Source organism: Capra hircus, chromosome 16 (assembly GCF_001704415.2).
Source record: "Capra hircus breed San Clemente chromosome 16, ASM170441v1, whole genome shotgun sequence".
Taxonomy (NCBI): domain Eukaryota; kingdom Metazoa; phylum Chordata; class Mammalia; order Artiodactyla; family Bovidae; genus Capra; species Capra hircus.
The window spans coordinates 59,998,011-60,025,594 of record NC_030823.1 but is presented as its reverse complement, the minus strand read 5'-3'; the positions used below and the strand labels follow the sequence as shown (position 1 = coordinate 60,025,594).

The 27,584-nt window shown below is 50.3% G+C and overlaps 1 protein-coding gene across 1 annotated transcript in view; it reads right to left on the bottom strand.

Moving 5' to 3' along the window:
- Positions 1 to 27,049, bottom strand: part of LHX4 (LIM homeobox 4) — a 45,831-nt gene extending 18,782 nt beyond the window's left edge. The window contains exons 1-2 of the mRNA XM_005690939.2: positions 26,745 to 27,049; positions 8,594 to 8,765 (exon numbers count right to left, since the gene is read on the bottom strand). Of these exons, the coding sequence (XP_005690996.1) occupies positions 8,594 to 8,765; positions 26,745 to 26,820 (248 nt within the window). The 5' untranslated portion in view covers positions 26,821 to 27,049. The remainder of the gene's footprint in view (positions 1 to 8,593; positions 8,766 to 26,744) is intronic.

Here is a 27,584-nt window from a genome sequence, read left to right as displayed (position 1 = left end):
TTTTTATTTGCAGTTTCTAATATAACATTTTTCTTTTCAATGAGCATTCAATATTACTTTGAGATGAATGCAACTGGAAGAGCTTTAGAATCAGTCACCTAGTCCAACCTCCTCGTTTAACACAGAAGAAAATGGCCCGGAGAGGGTCAGAGATTTGCTCAAGATCACATAGCCCAGTGAGTGGCAGGAAAAAAAATCTACAGCCCAACTCTCCCTTCCCCCAATCACATGTCCCTGCTTTCCCTGCTGGGGGGAGATTTGCTTCCCAAGAGGCAATGGGACATGTAGGAACTGACCCTCTTCTCCCAGTCCATCTCGCTTAAATTTTTGTGAACATGCATGAAGCATTAGTATTCACCAGGGGAGTTTCTAGTGAGCTATTTCACCTGAACTCACAAGAGCCCTTATCATAGGCATTATTAGTCCCTTTCCACAGGTGGGACAGGCTGCCAACTAGCCCAACAACATTGTCCCTCCTTTCCACCCCCTTCCTCCGGGCACTTAATCAGCCCTCCTGATCCCAGGCTAATTCTTCTCTGCCAAGGTGTTAGCTGAGCTGTTACCAAATTACCCTGTGTAGAAGTGCCAACTGGGATGTTTGCTTAAAAGCAGAAAAGCCATCCCTGATTCCTGACTCTGGCCCCAGATTGCACAGTTTTAATAAGCCCCTCATGAATGACCCTGGTGCAGCTGTGGCATGGACTGTGCTTTGAGAAACCCTATGTAATGGGTGCTCGAGGCCCTCTTGCAGCAGGCGCAGACTGCCTGTTGATTCTTGAGCCCGTCAAGGCCTGAGAACTCATTCTCACGGAGGTGCAGCAGGCACTGGGACAGGAGAGGCATAGGGCCCCCTCCCAAGCCCCTCTCACCCCATCTTGCAGCCAGCAGCAAGGACCCACGATGCCCGTCACAAGGTCTAAGGCTGGTCCGCGGCTCCTCCACAGGTGGGGCTTCCAGGGGCACTGACAGACCCCAGGAGCCACAGCCACAAGCCAGAGACTGGCTCTCACTGGATGCTCACGTGATCTTGGCCAGAGAATCAGCAAGCAATGTGATGGAGCCAGGCGATGAACCCCTGAGTGCTGGGTTCAGGAGATTCAGGAGCCAGGGTAGTAAGGTGACCAAAGATGGGCCTGCAGCAGGAAGGCATGAGGGGAACAAGATGAGTAGGATAGCTGATTGGAAAGCTTCCAGTGGTACAGAGGCATGTGACAGGGCCCGAGAGAAGACAGAGGCAGTGGAAAGGGAAAGAGAGGGCCTCTTGGAGGTGGGACCCTGTGTCTCGGTACCTGAATGAAGGGGGGCGAGAGGTAAAGGAGGGAGGGCTGGAGTCCCGGTGATTAGGAGAATGGGGCTTGCTGATGCCGGCTGGTGTGTGGTAAGGTGCCCCCATCTCCCACTCCCATGTCACTCCAATCCCTCTTTGTCTGGGGACAATGTTTCCATACCCCAGATGCTGTCTGACTCTCAGGCTGATCTGCAACTATTTGGTTCCAAATAGATTCCCCAGGACACAAACGTCTCTGGTATGCAGGTACCACAGATATTAGGAGGCCTTCACTGCGGCAAGCCTGGGCTTCTGGAGGGTGGGCGGGCGCAGCCGAACAGGAGGGCTCCAGGGCGGGCAGACAGATAATCTGTGGACTCATCACTGCCTGATATACAGCCTCAGGTCCCAGGGGGAGCTGCTCGGCTAAGTAATTGCTTCTGCCTTGATTACAGGCCTTTGCAAATGACAGTGGGCCTGGTCCCACAAGTGTGTTTGAATCTTACAAATGTCCACACGCACAGCTACTATCTGAACCATCTGATCGTTACCTTAAAAGGTTTAATTTGCTTAGTGAGGGGATTAGACTATAAACTATTCAGAAATTATGGAAAGTCACAGGTCAAAGAGACCCTCCCCTTGTGAGTTCTTTAAGAACATTTTTCGAGAATGGTGTGTGTGTGTGTCATAGTAGGTGTAATAGTTATCAAAAATAACAGGTGGCTCAGCAAGAACCTGGCCCCAGACTGGACCCACAACCAACCGCAGAACTGAAGTGTCCTCTTTCTGTGGCAGCAAGGTACCAGCCAGCTAGAGGCACTCCTGCAAGCATGGGCTGGCCCCTCCTGCCAGAGCTGGGAACTCCACTTTGGGAAGTGAAGGCTGAGGGCTGCGGTCACCACCACAGAGCTCTGGATCACACAGGGAGGGATGGCATCCTGTGGAGAAAACCCATGGCGTCTCCACACACCACCCCCACGCCAAGAAGCGGACAGCTGTTCCAGCCATCTGACCCACCATTGCACTGGACAGGCCCCACCTCCCTCCCTGGGACCCCTGTCTGGCTCAAGGCTTTTTGTAGCCTCTGCCCCCAGGACCCTCCTTTTCTCTTTTTCTCTCCTCCCTACATAGATATGCTGTCATCGTCTTAATAAGAATAGCCAGGGACTTCCCTGCTGGCCCAGTGGTTAAGACCCCGCCTTCCAACGCAGAGGGTATGGGTTGAATCCCTGGTCAGGGAGCTAAGATCCAAAATGCTTCATGGCCAAAAAACCAGAACATAAACAACAGAGTCAATATTGTAATAAATCCAATAAAGACTTTAAAAATGATCCACATCAAAAAATAAAAATAAATAAAAGGGTAGTTACCAATAATGATGGATACTAAGTACCTCATTTCACTCCGTCCCCAGAGTAACTTAGAAGAGTAGATATTTTTATTTTCATCTCTTTTTTCAAGATGAGAGTGAGGCTCCAAGAGGTCTAATGCCCCAAATTCACACTGAGCCTGGATTCAAACCCAATGCTTGCTCCCTCTCCAAATGTCCAACTCAGAGCGCAGGCCTTACTCCATGTCCCCTAGGTTGCCCGATGTCCCATGGGCATCTTCCCAGCTGAGGGATGGAGGCCCTGGTTACAAGAGTGATTGGCCCAGGGTCACTAATGAAGACCTCACAGGAGCCAGCGAAACCACCCTGCGGCCGGGCCAAACGCAGAGCTTGCCGGAGCTGAGACAGGCTGTTCTGAACGGCGGGAATAAATCAGCAGCTCCCGGGCTCCCAAGGACGCCTCTTACCTGCCCTTGGCTGACAGCCCGTTACTGCCTAGAGATTGACTGGCTGGGGGAGGGGCGCAGCGCCCCACTGACAGCGGTCCAGCAGCCCTCCATCTCGCTGGGTCCCCGCAGTGCCAGGCAGGGGAGGGCCTCAGGCACAGGAAGATACCCCCAAAGTAGCATGAAGTGTTAGACAGGAGCCCCCTGGGGTGGCAGTCACCCTCAAACATCTCCAACTCTTCCCCACGGCCCCCTCTGGTAGGCAGGTGTGAGCATAGAGACCTGGCAGCCAGGATACAGCTTGAAGCTCCCCCACAAGACTGGAATGTTCTCAAGGGCTGCGGCTTACCTTAAAAATGTATGTGGATCTTGCCCGTCAATTCTCTAGCTCTCTGTTTTCATGTTATAATAGTCACTGGTTTGCTTCTCAAGTTTTTGTGTAAATCAGCATCTCTATGCCATGGTTTATGCCCAGCACACTGCCGCGACCCAGACTACCCTGACCTCCACGTGAGTTGTTCTAGGCTTTTAAAATCATCTCAGTGGGAGCAGGGGGGCAGGAGAAGCCAGCACAGCCCAGCCCTGTGGGAGAACTCTGACAGCTAGTCCTCCGGGGCCAGAAACCCAACACCCAGAGATTCTAGCACCTAGCAAGAAGAACCCAGCAGTGCTGGACACAGTTTACACACCACCTTCTTCCCATTTCACAGCAACTCGGTGGGTAAGAACATCACCTCTTAACAGATAAGGGGATGAGGTTTTCAGGAAGGCCTGGTCACTTGTTTGCTGACGAACAACTGGTTAAACACAGAACAGTAATTCAATCAAGCTCCATTTGGGTTCACCAAACCAGTCTGCTCATAAAATGACTCCCTTTTGTGAAACGCTCCTGTGTACCCAATCTTGGGGCACTGGAGCTGAGAGACATTAAGGAACTTGCTTAAGAACTTCCAGCACTTGAACCGGTTCCTGGAGCAGAAAAACTGTTTTCATCATGCTTCAAAGTAAGAGAGCTGCCAGGACCCAGACAGTGAAGAGCAGGGGCCCCAGAAGCCCAGGTCCTAGACCCCTGCTATCCCCAGGTTCCAGCCCTTTTGCAAGGAGCCAGGGACCCTCCACACCTGTATGCAAAGTCCAGACAGGACCTGCTCAGCAAACACAACCCAAGGAGTTGTTGGCTTCCTAGCTTGCAATTTTGTAATCGTCTCAGAAGCACACTGCATTAGTCAACTCACCGCCTCTCCTCTCTGGCCTCGGAATTTTATTTCCTTTGGAGGAGGGAAGCCAAGGACTCAAGAGGCAAAACAAAAAACAGCAGCAAAAATCAGCCAATGTTACTGAGCAAGACAGCGTTTAACAGCGTCTGCCCCCCCCCTCCGCCCCTCCCAAAGCACAACAACCACAGAGTACAACCTTCCAACAGTACTTCTTTTTCTGTCTGTGCACACGCCAACATCGCCCTCTGCTGCCAGGCACCAGTACTGCCTTGTTTCACAGGCTCGAGGCTAGGGGAAGCCACTCTCCATCTTTCACCTCCATCCTCCCCCCACTTCTGGGGTAATCACCCCTCCAGCTCCTCACAATACTGTCTTGATTCACAAAAATTCACACAGAATAAAAGATGCCCCTGGAGTTGTGCAAAGCAGTGGCCCTTCCCCTTGTTATAAAACAAAGAGATTTAAAGTATTGATCTTGGAACTTAGAAACACAGTGCTGATCAGTAAGGTCAATGAATCCTGCCCTCTGTCTCTGAGTCAGGCTTTGGGGCAGATATCATAAGAGAGTAGTACTTTTTATTTTTCCTTTTTCTCTTTTACTTCAAGGTGCATAGAGAAGATGCCTCTGACCAGGCATGTTTCAAGTGCCACAGCCACAAGCATTCTGAGGTCTGCTGGGCAGATTCAAGTGCACGGCACCTGCTGGGCTCTCTTGAGGCCGTCAGAGGTGACTCCTGCAGCCTGGTGTGAGACGTGGGAGGAGGGAACTGGGGTGCCCAGGACCGCCCTCCCCTCCTGCCCCATCTCCTGTTCCCTCGGCTCCCAGTGTCCCTCTGCATGTATGTCAGCTGAAAGCAGGTGCCTGGTGACCTTTAATGAGCTGCAATGAGGAGCAGACCCCCAGTTCTGCAGCTAGATCACTGTCTGAGCCCCAAGTGGGCAGCAGGTAGCCGCTCTGACTGTAGACAATGCTCCCTCCCTGTGCTCACCAAGGACTGTGTCTTGCTAGACCAAACTGTGCTGCACCTGGGCCTTCCTGTACCAAACAGCCATGATCCCAAATGCTGGGTGAGTCCTGACTGCCTGTAAATCCAAGGGTCCTCCCTGGGGCTTTGTGTCTGATCGTCCCTCTGTGGGCAGTGGGGGGAATCACTTCCACTCTCCATTTTTCTCCACACAGCATCCCCAGCACAGAATTAACGACCTGTGGATTCAGCACTGCATGTGTGGCCAGCTCCCCTTAACAAGGGGCTCCAGCCCTGACAGTGGGCTATCTTACAAAGCAGAATGATCTCAGGAGAGGAGAGTAACTATGGCTAAATAAGGGAGGCAGCCTGGGCCTCTGTGACTTGCAGAATGCCAAAGCTAGGTACAGAAGAAACTGGTCCCCACAGCACACTGTAAATTCGCCGTGTAATCTACTCTTTGTTGCATCAAGCCCAGCAACAGCCTATGTGTACCGGGGAGACAGAAAAATGAATGGCTAATAAGCCTTTCCTCAGGCCAACAGGTGCATGAGGAACCAGCCAAGCAAGGCAGCCTGTGCTGAGTCATCGGCAGAGAAAAGGCGTAAGATGGCCAGGCCTCCACCAGGCTCCCTCCACCGAGGAGCTGGACTCACCACCATGGAAGGATGGGGAGACCTTGAGAGGATGAACCTCATCCCCGGACCAGGGTGTGGAGATGAGGAAACGCTGAGCATGCCTGGGAAAGGAGGCATCCTGCTGGGGGGCATCAGGTACCCAAGGAAAGCCATGAGCTAGGACTGGACAGGAGGCTGGGCACCGGGCAGAAGGCTCTGGTGGCACAGTGTTTCTGCAATATTCTGTAGGCAGAGGGGGGCCTGCCAAAGGAGCTGGGGATGGTGGGTCAGGACCTGAGCTATGACGGAGGACACTGGTCTGGTAGGGAGGTGTTGTGGGCAGCAGCCAGGGGGAGATGACCAGAGACCCTACTTATCAGTCTCCAAGGTAATGCAGGCAGGGACTGGGGCAACAGCCTGGGTGAGTAATTGTCATTGTTATTTCTGGTCTCGGGCTTATGGCTCGTAGGCTTGTGCTAATCCCTCTGTACCCCGCTGCCTGGCCCCTCCTGGCTCTAAATCGATCCTCTTGCTTTATCACTACTTCTCCCAAAGCCAAAGCTACATGCCAGCTGCTGCCACCTCCCATTCCCAAACCTGGAGCTGGCCAATCAAGGTCCAAACATCAGATAGGGCCCCAGGGCAGTGCCAGGGCTCAAAAGGGCTTCTCTGATTACAGAGCTCTAGGTCTTTGGTCCTGACAGGCCTGCACCCAGCCAGAGTTCTGACCAAGGGACCCCTCAGCACCTCCCCTGTCCTCAGATGGGCAAGAAGGCAACGTGGCCTCTCGCTCACCCTGGAGTTCACTGAGGATTTCCAAAGGTCCAGGGACAAATGGTAGAATGAGGCACTGGCCCTGAAAGCATGGAGAGCGCACCAAAGCCCCAAGGCCAGGCCCGCCCACCTACTTCCTCCTGCCCTTTTCCCCACCCCCCAACACAGAGGATGACAACTGCCCTATCCGGGGCCCAAAGAGCTGCCATGGTACTTGACCAGGGCATCTGTGAGCAAAGAGGGTTGAGGCAAATTCTTGTTGTGGAGAAAGGATGTGAGTGGAGGGGATGGAACTGCTTACATGCCAGAATACAGGCAACAAGGTGAGCATCAGGGGTGGGCAAAGTAAGAGGAAGATGGGGAGAAAGTGGGGGTGCAGTCCACAGAAAAAAACCAGAGCCCCACCCCTCAACTGGGAGCCATAAGGACTTGCTGGGTGTGCCTGTGCTAGCCACTGCCCCACCCTCAGGAAGCCTGAGCATAGATGTGTGTACACACACACACACAGACACACACAGACACACACAGACACACACACACAGACACACACACACACAGACACACAGACATACACACAGACACACACACAGACACATACACACACAGACACACACACACACACACACACAGATACACACACACAGACACACACACGAAGAGAGCAGAGCTTATTTGACCGAAGTGTGATAGTGACGAGTCCTGCCTTCTGAGCACAAGCCGTGGAGGCAGCCCCGGTGGTTATCAACATCATCTTTAAAGTGTTTTTCAACTCCTATTGGACTGACAAAATTGGAGAATCTTCAGAAATTCAAATCACTTACTCCCTGCAGTTAAACCTTGGGAAGGATTTGGGAGAAATCGAGTTCCATATCCAGGAATGGTGCTTCTCCCCATTTCTTCTGTCTCCAGAATACACATCCCCTGAAGGAGGCACACCATCTCTCCCCGGCTTGCTCATTTTTGCCTAGTGTTTCCTGGTGTTGGTGAGCCACCTCACAGCCCCACCACACTCCACACACCCCAAGGGCCACCTGTCACTGACAGACACCCCTCACCTGTCCTACCAGCTGGTCCATTTCATTCGAGGCACCAGCCTAAGTGCCTAGGTAATAAATTCTGGAAGAGAAGTGCCAGACCAAATGCCATGGAAAATAAATTTTAGGAGATCCCCTCACTCTGACCTAAAGTTCCAACAGGATTTTTCTTTCTGATGAACCCAATCCCAAAATGAAAAACCAAGGACAGTCTTAAGAGCTAGTTCTCATGTATCAGGCACTGTCCTAAGGAACTTACACATGTTGACTCATTCAAAACTAACAACAACCCTATTATCATCAGCCCCATTTTACAGATGAGCAAACTGAGCACGGAGAAGTTAAATAACTTGCTCAAGAGCACATAGCTAATAAGGAAGTTCAAACCCAGGCAGGGTCTGAGCTCTAAACCATCACACAAAACTGTCTCTTCCTCATATTTCCACTGAAGTCAATGACACGGTATGAGCCTGGCTCAACCCCTGCCAGGAGCAGCTCTTCTCTGAGACCCTTGAAGCAGCCATGGAGATGCCTCTAGATCTAAATTTCAAAGGACCACTCTAAAAGTCACAGGAATGATACAACCAAGGGCCCTGAGGCACCAACTCACAAAGATAGAAAGAGGAACTCCTTTTAGGATTTGCAGGGATCTTTTGTCAGTCACCCTGGAGAAGTCTGGCTCCTGCCTCCTGCCAGTTCCTCACCCCTGCCCCTTGCAGAGCTCATATGAGGCTGAGATTCCGGGCATCAAGGAATGATAGGGCCGGTGATCAGAAGGGGGACCTCAATGAGGAACAGCCTCTTAGCATCAGGGTTCACCCGTCCCACACAGGATAGACCCCTGCCCCTGTCTTACCGCAAGCTTCCCCCTCACTGCATGGGGGAGGCAGTTAGATTAGGGCAGGGAGAGCAAGTTGCACCCCACCACCCAGTTCTGACTTACTTGAAGAAGTCTTCCTTGCAGTAGACGCTGCCAGCCCTGGAGAAGCACCGGTCAGCCAGCTGCATCTGGCAGTCCGCACACTTGAGACAGGAGCTGTGCCAGTGTCTGTCCAGGACCTTGAGGATAAACTTGTCCAGGATATGCTGGTTGCAGCCAGCACACTGGGGGATCTCTGTGGAGAGAGATGAGAGAGCCATGTGAGCCTTCTGCAGAGCACTGCTAACCGGACCAGGTGCTGTGTGGATGCCTTCTCATTCTGCCTGATCTGGGAAAGAACGTAAGCCAAACTCCCAGAGCTCTCACATACAGTTGTGTGGGTTGTACACTGTGCAAAGGTGCCTGGTCAAAGGAGTAGGTTGGGACTGAAATCCAATCCATGTTTTGCTGGCCTGGCTTTGGGTGGCTTTGGCCCAAAGGGCCTGTTTCTGAGAGCACCACAAGGCTAGCAGCATCAGCTAACTCCACTTATGCCAGCTGCAATTCAGCAGCCAGTGGCCAGGAAGACCCAATTGCATTCACCTTTATTTCTGTGACATTTTCACTGAGCTGTGCTTATCACTCAGTCATGTCTGACTCTTTGAGACCCCATAGACCACAGCCCACCAGGTTCCTCTGTCCATGGAATTCTCCGGGCAAGACTATTGGAGTGAGTTGCATGCCCTCTTCCAGGGGATCTTCCCAACCCAGGAATTGAACCCAGGCCTCCTGCACTGCAGGCAGATTCTCTACCATCTGAGCCACCAGGGAAGCCCATGACACTTTCACTACTGGGTAGAATCTGTGCTAAAAGCCTCTAAAGTCAGCCCTGCCTAGGCATGGACAGAGAGGCCATCTGGCCTAAAAAGAAAATGATATATAGGGGAGAGGGGTAGTGACCAAGGTCCATGCCTAAAGGTCCAAGAGGAGAAAGAATCTCAGTATTTTAATGAACTACAAAAGATACCATCAATTAATATCCCCAGCTAATATGACTTCATGTAGTACTGCAGACAGGAAAACTAGCCACTGCTTTTCCAGACTCCCTTGCAGCTCAGGTTCCAAATGTGATTTAGAGTCTGCCAATCAGATGCACTTAGGAGAGACCTGAATTCAGAACTGAGTAGAATGGAGGCACAGCCAAGAGGCAGGCCCCCATTATGCTCGTGTGGAGCATGACTGAGGCCACAGGATTCTCTGGTTTTAATGTCCTAATCAATCATGGCAGAAGCAACAACATTCTTGGGGACTGGGAGTTATTCCCAGAAGCTTGATCCAGGGCTGGCTCCACTAAGCTGAAAGTCATTTAATACATACCTGGTAATTGACCACTTTCCATTTAAATAGTGAAAATGGACTCTGTTGTCCGCAATTGAATCCTAACCACTGCCCCATCCTGTTCCTGAGTTGGGTGACTTCCTAGCCAAGGTCTATTTCTCTGCCATCCCACCTCTACCAAGGGATTGCTCAGGGGATTGATAGTATTTTGAGTCACTGAATTAGTTTCAAAATGTATAAAATGGTCAGGCTTTCACAGTTGGAAGAACAAAGAGTGTAAACATCTCTAGCTATTTTCCCTTGTCCTTTTCCTCAAGAAATGGACTGCAACAAATATTAAGAACAAAAACATAAAAGGGCAAGCATTTGGCTTCCCATGGTAATCTCAAAATACAGCAGGTCACAAGGCTGGCAAACCCTGGGGTTTCTCACCTCTATTATAGCATTTTCTGCTACTTGTCTTTTTACACACTCTTTCCCATTAAAAGGCGGAATCCTTAAGAGCAGGAGCAGTATCTCGTTCTCGGTTGTGTCTCCTCCGTGCCTAGCACAGTGCCTGGCACACAAGAGTACCTCTAAAGATACTTATCACCAAATAAATTACTGATCAAATCCTCTCTAAGTCATCACAGAACGCCAGGCTGGGCTCCTGTGCTATACAGCAACTTCTCACCAGTTGCCCATTTACACCTGATAGTGTATATATGTTGATGTTACTTTCTCCATTCGTCCCACCCTCTCCTTCCCCCACTGTGTCCACAAGTCTTTTCTCTATATCTGCTTCTCTCATAGGTTCATCAGAACCATTTTTCTAGATTCCATATATATGTATTAATACATGATATTTGTTTTTCTCTGGCTTACTTCACTCTGTGTAACAGGCTCTGGGTTCATCCACCTCACTAGTCCTCAACGGACTCAAACTCATTCTTTTTTATGGCTGAGTAATATTCCATGGTATATATGTATCACAGGGAGGGAGGTTAGGGAGGGTATGTATGTATATTTATGGCTGGTTTGCGTGGTTGTATGGCAGAAACCAACACAATAATGTAAAAAATGTTAATATATATGCTTAAATTTACAAAAGGAAAAAATTCCTAAGAGGCTCACCTGAAGACAGTTCTTCACTAGTTTCTCCTGCACATCCCAAAATGTCAACAAAATGTCAGCTAAATCTCTTGTGATTTTAAAGTGTTCACATAAGAGCATTAGCCTCGAAGCATTAAGGGGAAAAACTGAATACAGCTAAACCTACATGAAGAGAAAGCTTTTGCAAGTATTAAGTCATTTATATCTAAAACATAGACAGGCTATCGAGACTTGTGATTTTAAAGTGTTCACATAAGAGCATTAGCCTCAAAGCATTAAGGGGAAAAACTGAACACATCCAAACCTATGTAACAGAGAAGACAATGGTAACCCCACTCCAGTACTCTTGCCTGGAAAATCCCATGGATGGAGGAGCCTGGTAAGCTGCAGTCGATGGGGTCGCTAACAGTCGGACACGACTGACCGACTTCACTTTCACAGTTCACTTTCATGCATTGGAGAAGGAAATGGCAACCCACTCCAGTGTTCTTGCCTGGTGAGTCCCAGGGACGGCGGAGCCTGGTGGGCTGCCGTCTATGGGGTTGCACAGAGTCAGACACAACTGAAGTGACTTAGCAGCAGCAGCAAACCTATGTAAAGAGAAAGCTTTCTCAAGTTTTAAGTCATTTATATCTAAAACATAGACAGGCTATGGAGACATTCACTAACCATCACTGTTAGCCCTGTACACACAGTGTTGATCTTGAACCCAACTGAACCCCAAAACAGTCTGTTCCCTTCATGGCCTCAGCAGGCACCACCATTGCCTGAAGGTCAGACTCACTAGATGCCTTGCCCTTTGACCTGATTCTCAGACCAAAATGAAAACTCTCTGATACACGTATGCTTGGACACTCACTACCGGTCCCAGTTCAGATGGGATTTTCTTTTTATCTCAAAAGCTTTCCTCCTTGACAAACAAACTGTTCAACCAGTAAGTATTTACCAAGGAGTTCCAGCAAGGGGCTAAGCACATGACAGCTACAGGAATTTCCACTGAATAAGAGCGGCAAGATAGGACACAGGTTAAGACCATGGATTCTGGAGCCAGTCTGTCCAATTTTGATTCTAACCTTTAACAAATCATTGGGTTGGTCAGAAAGTTCATTTGGATTTTTCCAAACCATCTTAGAGAAAAACCCAAACGAACTTTTATCGCCAACCCAGTACTCTGCCTCTGCCTCAGTTGCCTCGCCTGTAAAATGGAGTGATGCTGATAGTCGTATCTGGTAGAAGTGTTGTGAAGATATATTAATCAACTCATCTTCACAGCATTTTGGCTGGAGGCCAAACAACAGGACTCAGTATACAGGACAAGGACTTGGTATACAGTAGGTTTCTATTATTAGGAGGTAAGATAACTGCAGTAACCAGGTATTTGCAGTGGTGCCACTGGGCTGAGTAAGGAAAGTTAGGGGCCCAAGTTCCTGAGCTTGATCTCACTGAACTCCCACCAAGAAGTCCCACATAGATGTCAAGACCCTCAAGCCATGGTTCAGAGAGGACCCAGAGCACACAGCAGCTGTGCCATGGCTTGGGGACTCATCGGGCACCTCCGGGCAGGTTCCTGTTCAACCACACGCTTGACTCTCCAGGGACCACCGGGGGCCACATCCCTGGAGCTGCCAGGGAGGGTTCTGAGCTTGGGGGGCCTTACCAGTAGGGACGTTGGGAAAGATGAGGTGAAGCTATAGTAAGTAAGGGGCAGGTAACCTGGAGCTCCCTTGGTGTGACAAATCCAGCCTGGGAAAGGGGTAGCCAGGGAGGTAAACGAAGCCATTAAGAGGAAAAGGGTGTGGCTCTCCCTTGCAGGCACTCTGGTGGCAGCTGCTGAGTCTTACGGAAGGAGCTGTGAAGGAAGTCTGATCAGGCATCTTTATGCAGGATAGGAAGGAAGCCCTAGGGGAGAACCCCTCGGCTCAGCCTCAGCGAAGAGGTGTGCCTGGATGCGCGGTGCAGAGCCAAAGGAACCCATGCCCCACTGAGCCGCGGGTGCCGGGTCCGACCTGTGGGTCTTCGTGGATCACCAGCCCGGGTAAAAACCAACTAGGGACATCTTTATCCCAGGAGCCAGGTTGCAGGCCAGCAGAGGCAAATTAACCCCGGGAAAGACCGATGGAGGAACGGAGCACAAGCCCGCTCCCTCCCCACACCCTGCCTTGCGCCCGGGCCAGAGGGCCGCCCATTGCCACCTAATTGTTGTTTGGCCTCCAAGGAAAGACACAGCTATATTTCTCCTCCAGGCCACAAATGCACGGAGATGAGGGCGAGGATGCGTGCCCATAAAATTTATTTCGAGCAAGGTATCTACCGGGAGCCTTAATATGATGAGTATTCAAGGGAGAATACATTAAGGCTAATGTATGCGGGAAAGGCGGGCAAGGGTAGGGGGGTTTACAGGGTTGGAAGCCGCGACAACATCACGTTTAGGAACAACACTAAAAGCAGGCAGACGAGCCATTTCTCTTGACCTCCAGCCTGCAAGGAGTGCTTACGGAGGGATAAGGCTGGGCTTCCCAAACTCGGGGTTGAGGCCTTGGAACCCAACTGGTGTCCTCAAGCTTGGCAAAACAGGTAAAGGACGTACTAAGGGTGCTTTTTAAGTTAAAACAAAACAAAACCTTTCCCACTGTATTCCACTGCAGATTTTGAGAGACAGAGCATTTAAAAAAAAAAAAACAAAGATAATGCAGAAATGGTTTTAAGAGATCCACTGTATATCAATAATAAAGGTAAAACCAGGCAACAAGAACGTGTTATAAACTATGCCAGGCCCTGTGCGTAGGTTTCCTCAATCCACACAACTTGGTGAGGGAGTATTATTATCCCCAGTTTACAGATGAGGAAACTGAGTCTGGGAGAGGTCAAGCAAAGTGTCAGAGGTCCCCCAATGCGGGAACCAGGATTTGAACTAGGCCTGTCATGGGGTGGGCTCACCCAACCCCAGAGCTAGAGGGTCAGATATCACCTCACCCAGCTAGCTCTACCGTGTCACATTACGGAGGGGAGATGGAGGTGGAGGAATTGTCTCTAAGCTGCTCTGTGTCAGTGATGAGGAGTTGATGAGCCACCAGCCTCTGGCACTCCCTAACAATTGTGCAGACAGAAATGTCCGAGGGACAGATTTCCCTCCTCCGGACAGAGCACGCGTGTGTTTTAGGGGACAGACACCTAATGCCCAAGCAGGGCTGGGAGTGGGAACCCCTGTCCGGCTGATCTCCTCCCCACAGCTGCAAGGTGCCAGCTTGTTGACGGCATCTGTCACGTTCAGATTCATCCCCACCTTGACGGGGGTGAGGACCTGTGACCTCAGACCCCACACTTCAGGAGACAGCGCTCCAGGCAATTATTCAGATGCCTGTGAAATGCTTATCAGAAAATTTCAAAGAGCAGCAACACAAATCTTTTTTTCACTTACAATAAACTATTTTTTTCCCATAATTTGAAGAGTCTGAACAGGACAGAGGTTACATAGGCCTCCTACAAGAAATAAAGTCATAACCAAAATTTCCAAGGTGTGAGAGGATTTCCAAGTCCCTAGTAAAATTGACTTATCCATGCAATATTTGATATGGCAAGATTTTACCTTGAAAACTGGAGTTTAAGCAGACTTCTGCAGCCAAGACAGAATTTGATCTATAAACTCAGTTCCTGATCTGAGGAGTCATTTCATTTAAAATGAAAATTTTTATCTTATCTGCAGGAAAGTGTTCTGTGATGATGCTCTCTGCTGGGGCTCTGTAGAAGGTAAACCCAGGCATGAAAAGACAGCAACACTCCTGAAGCAGCCAAGGAATCTGTGGAGATGCTGGACCACATGGGACAATACCCTCCCATCATATGGGGCCGCTCACCAGAGTCCAGCAGAGAGAAACGACCCAAGGCACAGACCTAAGTCTGCAGGGAGAATAGCTGCATGTACACAACTACCCAAGCAGACACCCTTACACACACTCACACAGACACATACACATAGTCAGATATACCCACATAATCACACTTGCAGTATATACAAAACATACTTAACACAGACACATTCACATACTTAGACACACAGAGAAACACACAATCACTAACGTTCATTGAGCATACACACTCATACACAGACAAAGGCACCCACACATACCACATTCACTCTGACACACATTCACATATACTCAAACATTTAGCGCACACACATACACGTATTCATAGGTACGCACACACATGCCACAGATACTAACACACACTCCTAAAGGCACACAAACACATGCACACACATATCTGGATACAACAGCTAAGGCATGGTGACTCTGGGGGGAAAAGCCAATTCTTCTGAAGTCAAGCTATATCTACAGAAAGGAAACCATCTCTGGATGAGGGAGCTGTCCAACCCTGGAGAGGTGGGGAGAGTGGATAATGAGTGAAATGGAAAGCTAGGGGGAAGTAGAAAATTTTGCTCAAAGACCTTTTTGGAAAACTACTTAGGGAATTTGAAAATTTTTCAGTTCTGGTTAGAGTTCAGATCTTCAAATCTTTAGGTCTGCCAAATAGTTTATGATAAAACCCAGAACAGGGTCTGAGATGCTGATTCTACCATGTGTGTGATTTTGGACAAGTTGTTCAATCTCTTTAAGCCTCAATTTTCTTATCTGTAAAATGGAGATAATAACCATTTTCTCAGGGTTGCTACGTGACTGCATCAGTTAATGAGTATAAAACACTTACTTCCATAATACCTTTGTCCAAGCTCAGTGGTCAGCTTCCTTCTCCCTTCTCATAGCCAGTCACCAACAAGATGGATTTATAAAGTGTATCAAAATTATTTCATGCTTCATTATTTCCCAATATAATTTTCCCTACCCTCACCACCAAAACACTCAAAACTCTCCTTCAGACCCCTTGTTCTAAAGCATCTGGAAAATGTACAACCCTTTCTAATCAACATAATCCCAGAGTATGAATAGCAGATAATGCAACATTATAAGATTCAGCCTTTTTGGAATAAAGAAATCTGTCAGATTCTTTCCTCTACAGAATGAGGGCAAATTTGCCAGACCTTGGTCCCCCTCCTCATATGTGAATGCTGAGAGTGGGGTGGGTTGGGACCACAAACTGCCTGACCTTTTGCTGTAATGTATCCAGGTAAGAGTGGATTGAGTTCAAATTGACATTTGAGGTTTCTCCTATTTTTCTTGGAGACATCTAAATGCCCAATGGTGAAGTGACTATTTCTTGTTTGGTAAGAAATAACTAAAAACCCTTTGCCTATAGTGGGAACCTACTTCTTCATCAAGAAAGCTTATAAGCTTTCATAAAAGCCACAATGTGATGCTCAGCCCTCAGATCACTTGAAGTGCCATAGTGGGGGCACATGGGGCTTATTTTTCAGAGTGACCCACAGACAATGGATTCTGTTTTAAATCCCCAAATTCCTCCATTTGAGAAGTTTCAGAAAGGTGGGAAGTGGAAGAGATCAAAGGTCTAATACAGTCTGCAGCAGATCCAATTGCCCACACCCCTCTGGTGATGTATAATAAGTACTGTGTATTTTTATTCCCCACTCACGTTTCTTCATTTCCAAGAAACTGCTCTCAAGGAACCTGGAGCCACCGTGAAACATTTCAGAGATCGTTTGTGTTTGTTTAATCGATTTTAATTCTTTGAAAAATTGTGCTTTCTATCTCTTTGGTCACAGAAGATCAACAAGCTGAGGAAAAGCAATTTTTTTCCCACTAAGGAGACTAAAACTAGACCCAACACACTTGACAAGGATTTCTAAAGTGTATTTGAGAAAGTTTATCTTTCTGGGAAAATGATTTAGAATTTCAGATATTTCCATTGGACCCATAATGCTGGTGAATACTTTAATATTTTAAAGACAGGTATTTTGAAATGGTTGGAATAATGTTCGTTTAACCACAGTCTCAGAACAGATTAGTATTTTGTTAAATTTGGACTTTCATGGGCAACTTTGGAATCCTGCAAGACATTGCTTTATCACTGCCTATTGGACAATAAAATTCTTTTTGTTTCACAAACCATTTTACTTCACTGCCTTATGCCCAGGAAAAGGTTTTCCTTGCTTCTTTCTGGATAGGGAGCCGGTCCCTGGGACCTGCTTCCAGGGTTTCTTTCCTGTTTGGAGACCCCTTTAGTGCTCCCTACTGTCTTGGCCATCCTCTCTCGGGAAACCCAGAAGCCCTTCAGCCCGCTTAGGGCAACTCCATCCCCAAAACAGGAACCATGATCAGGATCCTGGTCTTTAAGTTTGCCCACACTATGAATTTTGTCAAGAACTTGCAAATCTGCAAACTCATTTACTCTTCCTCGAGATCTTGAGAAAAGTGAACCTCTACATTTAAAAGGGCTTCCCTAAGGGTACACATTGGGAAGCAAACCAGGGCTAGAATCTTCTTTTTCTCTGTGATAGATTCTGAGACTGATTGAAGACCAAGGCTTCCAACAATGCTCACCAAAGCCACCTCTGTCTGGTGGGTTTCACCTCAAATCCTTTTGCTGGTAAGTAGTTTTCGTTTTGAATTATGTCTTAAATAACATTTGGCTACTGTATGTTTCCCAAAATACTTAATTTTATTTGCTTTTTTTTTTTTACTGACTACAAACTGAAAGGAGAAAAGCCAAATGGGACTTTAAGGAAACACATATATAATTGAAATATTATGCAAATGTTTTTCTTGGAATTCTTCATTCCTTCCCAACATAGAAGAGGGAGAAAACAACACTTAATGGCAGACAATGTTGCTCTGTTCCCTAAAGTTCTTTAAGAAAGAAAGAAGGAGGTTTTGAAAAGGCAGGTTGGGGAAATATTCTCAGTGGGGGCTTATTCGTTTCATCTGGGAATGATTAATTCTGAAGTGTTGCTAACAGAAGGCCACAGGACATAGCAAGTATGGTACCAGGCCTGCCTAAATGCAAACCAAAATTATAGAATATCCAAGTCTAAGAACGGTAACAGAGGTACAGTTAAACTAATTAACAGTTCTGTTATTCAATACATCTTTCTTAAATAAAACTTTCCCAAGTCGCTGCCATCCCTACTGACAATAAAACCTTGTTTCCTGGTCATAACTCCCCTTTCAAATCACCTGAAAACTGGGATCAAAGGAACAGAGGACTGAGAGACAGGAAGCAGTTTACATGACAAATCATAACTAGATGTGTCTGTTTTCTCCCCCCTCCTGGCTCTTTCTTTATTATTTCCCTATTAAAGACAATTCACTTTTATCGAACAGTTTAGAGCATACTTATTTATATGTTCCCTTATTCTACGGCAATAAGGAGTTCATGATTCTCAGTAAGAATACTGAAATGGTTTGCCAGACATGACTGAGCGACTGAACTGAACTTAGAGCATCCTTATTTATATGTTTCCTTATTCTAAAGCAAAGCGTCTTGAAGAGACCAAACATAATTTTCAAAAATGTTTTTATAAACTCTCTCTTAATAGCCTAGTAAGAATAATCTTAAACAGCACAGTAGAAGCACAAAATTTCAATATTAGTTCTTCAAAATTTAAGAATAAAAAGTTTATTGAACACTGTGTTATTATAGGATGACAGCATTGTCTATAATGATCTGGGCCAGCCACAAAAATATTGAGATAAGTAAAAAACAGAACCAAACCTGGCATCACATTTAAGGTAAATTGTATTCTCTAATATAATCCTATTCGCTTATGTACTTTAAAAATACAGCAATCTACACATCTTATCTAATTTCTAGTTTGTCTTGATAAATGACTAACAACTAGAAAAGAGTCAGAGAATCAGAAATGATCACACCTAACGTCGTCTTCTCCCTCTGTTCTTCCCTAGAATCCTTCCCACCACGGGTCCTATTTGTTTCATTTGGTGGTTTGAGGTCCCTTTGAAAATCTCTTTTGTTCTTCTGCTTAGCTCAAATATAGTAACCTCTTCGATGAAAGATCAAATTCAAAAGTAGTCTTGAGACAATTTTGATGTTACCATTTAAGGCTGAATCTGGGCAACCATTTAATAGAAGGCATCCCATAGTAAATAAGAAATGTAGACATATATTTGCAGGTGTAGAATTATCTCCTAGGCTATACATTGACACAGATTTAGTAATCTTCAGTTGAGTATTGATTATTCTCAACAATTGCAAATAAAACCGAAAATCACATTAAACACCATGACAGTCTGTGGAACTGCCACAGACATCTCTCTATTTCTATTCCATTGTTCACATTTAATCATTGCTGAATCTCCACAGTGCGTTTTTCTGATGTCTCATTCTGTGGCAATATTCTCTATGTTTGGCAACTTCTCCCTCATAAGAAGAAACTTTCAATTAATTTGGCTGCAAGTTTTGCCTCTATTAAGCTGTTCCCAGAACCAATCCCTTAACCCCCTAACATTATAATTAAAGCCAATTATACTTTAAAGGCATTTGGGGGTGAGATACCACAGTAGAACATCTGTGACTAGACCTAGAACGACAGAGGGAAGGGGAGTGGGGATCAGAGAAAAGAAATCCGCCAAAAACAACAGGAGTTACTAGTTGCCTTCCGAGACAATTTTTCCAACCCGCCACTAACCCAAAGTACACTTAACCCAAAGTACATTTTCCAAGGAAGAATCCATTTCAATTTTGCCAGTTATACCTGTCCTCCTACCCCCAGCTGCAGCGCCTCAAAATGGCTCATTTGTGCTCCATTTTGATGGAGATTCCTATAAAATTGAGACCTTAAAAAGGTAAAGACCTCACAGGGGGCATGTGAGTTTTTCTTCCTACCACAAATAACAGTAACCCCGCTCTGGGGCTGCTTCTGTTCCAGACCCAGAAATTGCTCTTCCCTCCCAAGCCTCCTGGAAACTGAGTGAGAGATGGATGGATCTCCCTCCCCACAGGCTGCTGGGTACTCAACCCATGATGAGACCCCGCTGGTCAGAAATCCTGTGCAAACCCATGCTCCTCCCGCAAGGATCTCACGAAAGGAGGAAGGAAGGGACTGAGGAAGGAAGGGAGAAAGGAAAGAGAGACAGACACGGAAGACAGACATTCAAACCACGATGACATTTTCCTAAAAGCGGTAGACCCTGTTGGCTCACATCTGTGTTATGGGCATTGTTAACGCTCCTTCCAGAAGGGGAGGAAAGGCAGAAAACCATTACAAAACGAACCCCCTGCACACACCATCCATCTCCAAACTCAGCCATCTATACAGTAAGGTATCTCCTGCACCATAGCCAATGGCTGTTTGTCTGTCTCCAGCCTTGTGTTTCCCAAAGTGAGTAAGATTACTTCTATCTGCCGGCTGCTCAGCAGCTAAATTGTTTCCAAGTCTCTCTGCATTCCAAAGCTTCTCAGCCCCAATCCTGATCTATTTCCCTGATTGAAAGAAATGGCACAAGGTCCCTCCATCCAACTCCACCCACCTCCCCCCTCCACAGCTCCTTAATTAGGAGAAGGCTAGTTTCCCTGAAAAACCCACAAGATACCCACCGGTACGGACTAAATCAAGAGGCTCAAAGGAGACCTCTTAACAATGTGATAGAAAGGTGAGTGCCTGTTAACTAATTTCCCATCCTTGGACGACTGCAGGTGTGGCTGTCTCCCTCCCCTTCCTCTGCTGCAGCCCTCCCAGCACCTGCGTCTCTCGGGTTCTGTCTGCTAATGTGGTGCTAAAGCAATCACTAATTGACTGGAGCACAGAGTGAAAGGACTCTAAAATCCGAGGCAAAAGGGAAGTGTTAGGATAATGGAAATATTTAGGACTTGAGGCTGTCTACACCTGGTCAGCTGGGTCATCAGGTCTCTCTTCAAAATCCAAGACGCCCCCGTGAGCTGTGTTCTGTCTACTCAATGGAAAGCCATTGCTACGCCGGTTTCCCTCCTGCTTCGACCCCCCACCCCACCCCACCTCCAGGAGGACTCGATTTTGAAAAATCGACCCTGGTATTTGGTCGCGTAGGTTGCCTCCTAGGGGTCTTGAAGACTCACGCTGCTCTAATCCCCAGGGCGTTCAGCCTACATTCTTGCCTTAACCCCGCTTTGTTTTTGGCGTGTCGGGAGGGAGGTACACCTCGCTTTGGTATTCCTTCATTTAACTTCCTGCAGCTCCTGGCTTCATCTCGCCCGGGCTTTGCTAGTAATTCTTCCTGACTAGTTTCATCCTTCAGATTCCTTTAAAAGACATTCACCCTGCCTTCAAAAAAAAAAAAAAAAAAATCCCATCCCATCCTTGATGAAGCCAACCTCTGAGCCCCAAAGGGTGAATGAAGCCTGCTCTGAGTCCCAGCCGCGCCTTCCTCTGTAGGACACTGGGTACAACCCGAGGCCCGCTCCATTTCTTTCCTGGCCGCACAGTGTTACTAAGTCCCTCCCCAGGTCGAATTTACAACAACAGCTGTCCAGATACAGACCTCGTCTCTCTTGAGCCTGCCACGTTTCAAGCGCTCTTCCAGGTCCGCTAAGCGGTGGAGCAGGGCCAGGAGCTCAGAGGGGAATGCGGGAAGGGAGCGCGCGGCGCAGGCACCCGCTGGCTGCCTCCAGGTTCTGTGCGGGAGGAGCTGCTCCCTAAATGTGAGAATCGCTTTCTAAGGGTTAAAAATTCACAGAAATACTTGTGCTGCCCGCGTTGGGGGGTGGGGTGGGGTGGGATTAACACGGTTTTCCCAAATTCTTGGTGCAAAATGGGTATGCGGAAGAAGAGGGTTTGTAGTTCCCGCGCTCCGTCCGCGCTCTTGGCGAGTAAAGTCTGCCCGGCTCCAAACAAGTAGGAAACTAGTTCCAGGCTTGGCCAATCCCAGACTAATCGGGATAATAAACTAGGAAGAGGAAGGTGGACGGAGGGAAAAGGCCAAGGCGCAGAAATGCCGAACGCGCCGCGCGGTGCCGAATGCGCCCCTCTTTTGCTCCCTTCGCAGCTGCGACATCCCACTTGGAGCGGGTGGACGCGGTGCAGGCGAAGCTGGCTCCCCGGGAAGGGCCGCCCTATCCGCACCTGCCCCACAGGCGAGCCCTCAAAAACCCAGGGCACGCGGCGGGCTAGCTCCGGACGGTGCGCCGCCCCCAGGTGCGAGGCAAACGCTTTTGGAAGCAATTCATCTTGGGTTCCCCCGGGCCACCCAGGCCGGCGCCTGCCCTGGGGGCAGAGGAGCTCTGCCCCGGTGGCGGCGAGGTCACCCGGGTCGCGCTCCCAGACCCGAGGACGCCGCTCCCGCCTGGCCCCTCCTGGCTCTGCTTTTCCGCGAGGATGGATCGCGGCCAAGCGAGAAAACCACTCGTTAGGTCCTGCCTCTTCTCAGCCGAGATTTCTCTTCTCCCCTGGACGCAGGCATGGGGCCGCTCAGTGCAGACCTTCGCCCCTCACTCGCCCCACCTGCCTGCTCTCTGTCTGGGTTAAATCGTTAATTCATCTCCCTGAGCGCCCCGAGACTGCTGCTTCCCAGGCAGGCTCCCGTCCGGCCTCTCCGATGTAGGCATGGGAACGGAGGCGGCCCGAGAAGCTAGCCCCTCGGGCGCCGCGGCACCCCGCCGCCCCTAACGAGGCACGGCCGCGCTCACCCGGGTTTCTCCAAATTCCCTCTGGCTGGTGTGCAGCTCCGGCCGGACGGTGGGACAGGACCCTCGCGGAGGAAGGGTCCGCATCCCCAACCGGCGAGGCCCAAATCTGCCAGCGGGACCAACCAGTCTGACCTGTGAAAGTTGGCCCGCGCCGGACTATATTTTTATGACGCAGGGAAAGAGGTTTGAGGTGTTGGGGGCTGCTGTTGGAATATCCATATCGGAATCTGATGAAATATCAACGTCTCTGTATTTTGTGTGTGTGTGTGTGTGTGTGTGTGTGTGTGTATATATATATATATATATATATATATATATATATATATATTTTTTTTTTTTTTTCCTTTTTACCTTCCTTGGAACCACGAAAAAGGCAGGAATGGGAAGAAGAGCAAATCGCTGTTCCAGAGTTGGAGAGAACTCCCTGCCGGGAAATGCGTTTACTCCACCCTTAAGATACAGCCTGCAAGAGTTTAAGGTTGGGGGCGAGGAGTCGGACCCAACCAGGGCAGGGAGAATTCACCCCACGCAGGAGCTACCGGAAGGGAAGAAGGCTAGTGAGGCGTCCTGAGCCGTCCTTTGCCCAGATCCTACCAAATACAAAACCAAACACCCTTGCCCACAGCTTCGGGGTTCACAAGAGCTGCAAGATAGATTTTCTTAGGACACAAGTAAGAGATGGGTGACCTCCGCCCTGGGCCTGCTTCCCATTCACCACCGCCAGTCTGGACCGGGCTAATCAGTCTTTCCTCCCGCGGGATCGGGCGGCTCTCCAGGCAACATTCTCAGATGTCCGTTTTCCTTTCCTCGGTGCCCCGGGAGACTACTTGTGAGATGGGCCAAAACCGAAGGCAAGGGGATGATAAAACGCGCCCGCCCACCCCGCCATGTCCCTTGTTGTTCCTAAATGTCTTGGCCAGCAAGAGGGGCCAACAGGAAGGGAACCGCTGGATTCGGGGAGAAGAGAGGTTCGGAGGAGGCTGAGAGGTCACTGCACCCAGCCCTGCGCAGGGTCAGGCGCTGTGGGGACTCCGACCTTTGTAGCCCTGAGGGACGCAGCGAGGACCACCTGACAAAGACAGGCTGTGCCAGCAACAAGAGAAACGAGCTACCCTAAATCGTGGGCCAAGTAGCCAGGACCCAACAACTTAGGACAAGGTCCTTTTCTGAACCCGTCCGCCTGCACCCACAAAACAACGAACTCGACCAGTGCTGGATGTGCCCCTGAGGGTGTTGCCTCCTGCAAGGAGAGCATTCCCGACACCCAGAGCAAGGAGCCAGGGTTTGAGTTCCTTAGAAAACACTGACCTGAGGCGGGAGGGGCGCTGCCCAGGCAACCAGTCCAAGCTTTGGGGGGCGGGGTGTTTTATTTCTAAGAGCAACTCTAAGTTGCTCTTGGATTGCTCCCAGCCTCCTCCTTCCAGATTCTTCCAAGCTTCTTGCTCAGGCCTATGCCCCAAGAAAGCCTGAGCCCGGCGCATCCGTATCGGGTGACCCAGGGGCTGTGGGAGTGAGGCTGGGACCTGCTCTGCAACCTCCAAGCGGTGAAGCAGGGGGACAGGGGGCACCATAGATCAGGCCACCCAGGAGCAAGGAGTGTGTGTGGGGGGGCGGGGGTTGGGGGGTATGGGAGCATATAGGGTGTAAGGAAGAGGACCGCCAAGAGAGAGAAATACACAACTTGGTAATGTTTTCCTGAAGGGAATGCGCCTAAACCATCCCCTCAAAGCAGAAGACCAAACTGGATTCTAACCCCAACAATGCCCCTAGAGGCCAGGGCACCAGAGGCACTGAGGTGGGGGGAATCTCTAGACCTGTGCTCTATCTGTGGTGGCTCAGGATGAAGAAGCAGAAGGTGGCTGTGGTGGGAGGATGGGTAAGCCTTCCAGTTGGTGGGCTGGAGGGACCCAGGCTGTTGGAGAGCTTTTCTATTCTCTGCTCCCCACTCCCACACCAGGTTTAAACACCCACATCCCAGGATTACCCCTCTCCCTCCCTGAGGCCTAAGGGCATGTCCACTTCTACATGGAATTCTTAGGCTACTGGGTCCTACATCCCAAGAAAGAGAATGGTTGGGTATATATGCCAGAGGGGGCCAGCCCCCCTCCTCCCCTCCACCCCCAGGTCCCAGCACCAGCAGCTTAATAGCCAGAAGCCAGATCTGCTGCAGAGGGTGAGGGAACAATCCACACACATCCCCAAAAGAAAGAAAAAAAAAACTGATCCCAATCCCCAAGGGGATTGGTGCTCTGAATTTTGGCCAGTGCCGCCTCAACCCAGGCCACAGAACCAGGGCAAGACAAAAGGAAGGACAGATCAGCCCCTCCAGGTTCAGCCTTGCCTCGCTGGACCACCCTGGAATGAGAGTCCCCTTCTCTACTTCCTTAAGTTTTCCACACTTTGAACCCAGATGCTGAGCCCTGACGAACTGTCGCTCTGAGGGTGAGTTCTAGGCATTTTAGGAAATTTAGTTCCTGATGATGAAATCAAAGTTGTCTCTGAGTAAGAAAAACAAAAAGTGAGACCATCTGAGAGTGTGTGCGAGGCCTCTAGAGAAAGGCTGTCAGAGCAAAACCCACTGTGTTACGTTGCAGTCCTAACACAGGCCACCTATGGACCACAACTATTAAATCACAGCTGTGCCCAGTTAAAGGACCCGAGAAACACACACCTTCGTCCTCTCTCACACTCCCCTCACTTGCACAGAGTGACAATCAGCTTAAGCCGGAGCACATTTGACAAGGTTTGTGAGTGTGTGTGTGAGGGGGCTGACAACCCCCTCCCTCCCCGCCCTTGGTAGATGAGGGGAGTAAGGACTCAGTGAGCCCCCAACACCTTCTACAGACACATCTTAGCAGTAAACTCTCGAAGGCACAGCGCAGACTTAGAATTGTCAATAATTGACCGAAAAAGACACAAAAAATAACTGTAGGATAGTCAAGGAACAACCTAAATAATTTGAGTGAAGCTATCCTCTTCTGGTCCCTTTGTCACAAACTTCTTAGGAAGTCGCGGAGTCGGGGCACACTCGCCAGCCTACCTTTGAGGTATTGCTGGGGCAGAAACCTTGTCATGGAGAGCCGGGGCGCAGGAGGGCGCGCTCGCGCACCCTAGTTCGTAGGTAGGTACCATCCGTGGATGAGCCGGCCCCTACTTAGACCTCAAGGATGTAGCTACTGCTCCACGGAAGAAGTCGCAGGCGGAAACCCCTCGGCGACTAGAGGGTGGAAGCCGTTCTTCTCTCTCCCATGCCCAGGGGCGTTCCGCGGAACCTGAGAGCCCGCGGCGCAGGGCTCGCGCGGCGCCACGGGACCTGCTCTGGCCTCTGCACAGATTTTCCACCGAAGACTCACCCTTCGCGAGTGAGGGTCAGAAACAGATTCCCACCTGGAAAATCCCTGCGCGCGCGCACACACGTACTCTCACACACACACCTGAAGATAAACAGGCTCTGAGCTCCGGCCACCTGCCTAATTTCGGGCGCAGGAAAGACAAGTGAGAGGGCGAGCAAAGCGCCTTCACGCTCTAATCTCTTCCCTTCCGAGTCCAAGCCATCCCGAAACCTGGCCTCTCGTGCGCCAAGGATGTATGAGTTCAGAACTTCGTCCTGGTGCTCCCCCTCCCTTCATTCCTCGGCTTGCTAGAATATGGCGAGTGGGTTTCCTCGCTAGGAGCTGGCAGTCCCCGGCGGCGCAGGCGGCGGGCGCTGCGGGCAGCAGTGGCTGGGGACGCACCAGGCGCGCACACCCTGCGCGCGGGGACAGAGAGTGGGCCTGGGCTTCTGTGCCGCCAGCCCCGGGGGCGGGGGACGCGCTCTCCAACTTTCCGCCAGCTGGGGTGAAGTTGCACTAGCGGTACTGCGAGCTTTGACTGTAGCCCTCCCCGCCCCCCCGGGGGAGTGATCTGGGGGGACCACCTCAGGGCTCTGGCCTGGCTTGCAGCCTGTTCCCTTGGCGTCCCCAAACAGCACTCTCCCCAGCGCTCCTAGAAAAGCCACGGGCTGGGGATGCAGGGTTCGGTATCCCTCGGTTCGCCTCGAGCACCATCCCGGAGGCGTTCACTTTCGGCCCCCAAAGCCGAGGGCCAGGCCCTTCACACGCACTCTGCCCGGTGCCCCTGCCCTGTGACCGCCTCTGCGCCCCGGCCATCGGCCCCTCGCCCCGCCCGTCCCCTCCGGTCCAGGCTACGCGCAGCGTCCGGCCCGCCCCAAACCGGCCCAAGCTGCTGGCTGTCTGGCCACCGAATTAAATCAGCGAGAAAGGGGGTGTCTTACGTTGCATCGGCACACCGAGCATCTCCGGGAGCCCCTTGACAGCCCCCTCCGCGGGGACAGCTGCGCTCTGCATCATCTCCGAGCGAGAGCCAGCGAGTCGCAGTCTACGGAGATCTCTCGCTCAAGCTGGATTCAGAAATTGGAAAATAATAATAATAATAAAACACCCAACCAGACCGCCGAAGTCACAGTGGAAGCGGACCCTCCGTTTCTCCAGCAGGATTCCACAGGCTGCCCGGCCCCCTCCCCCTGCCAGTCTCCGGTCTGTTTCAAATCCCTTTGATCTCCCTCTCCCGGGTTGGTGCACATCCCGGGTTGAGGAGACGCTGTTGCTGCAGCTCTGGCTTTTTTTCCCCCTCCTCCCTCCCCCGCCCGCTTCCCTCCCCCTCCCCCTCCACCCTTGGCGTGCCGGCCGCCTGGGAGGCCGCGGTCACCCAGGCATTTTGATTCATTCACACTGCAGGAACGGCCGTGACGTCGCTTTCCGCAGGCAGGCCCGCCCTTCAGCCAAGCCCCCCACCGGGCAGCAAGCGGCGGACCTAGGCCGGAGTGGGGGTCCCAGCGCCCGGAGGGAGGCCGGCCAGGCAGGAGGGCGGGACCGCATGGAGCGGGGCGGGGCCTCACGGGCCTTCCCCCACCCGCTGCCCGCGGTGCGCGCTCGCGCCCTGGGTATAAATACTGCGGCTAGCTCGGCCGCGGCAGCAGGTGTCCCGGACGGCGGTGTCCGGGCCTTCGAGGGTTCCGTGGGTTTCCCCGGGGGGGGAGGGAGTCCCGGCCCCAGCGGGCGGCTCGTGTCCTCTCCGCTCCTCCGTTGGAACCAAAGGGCGGGGCAGGCGCTCC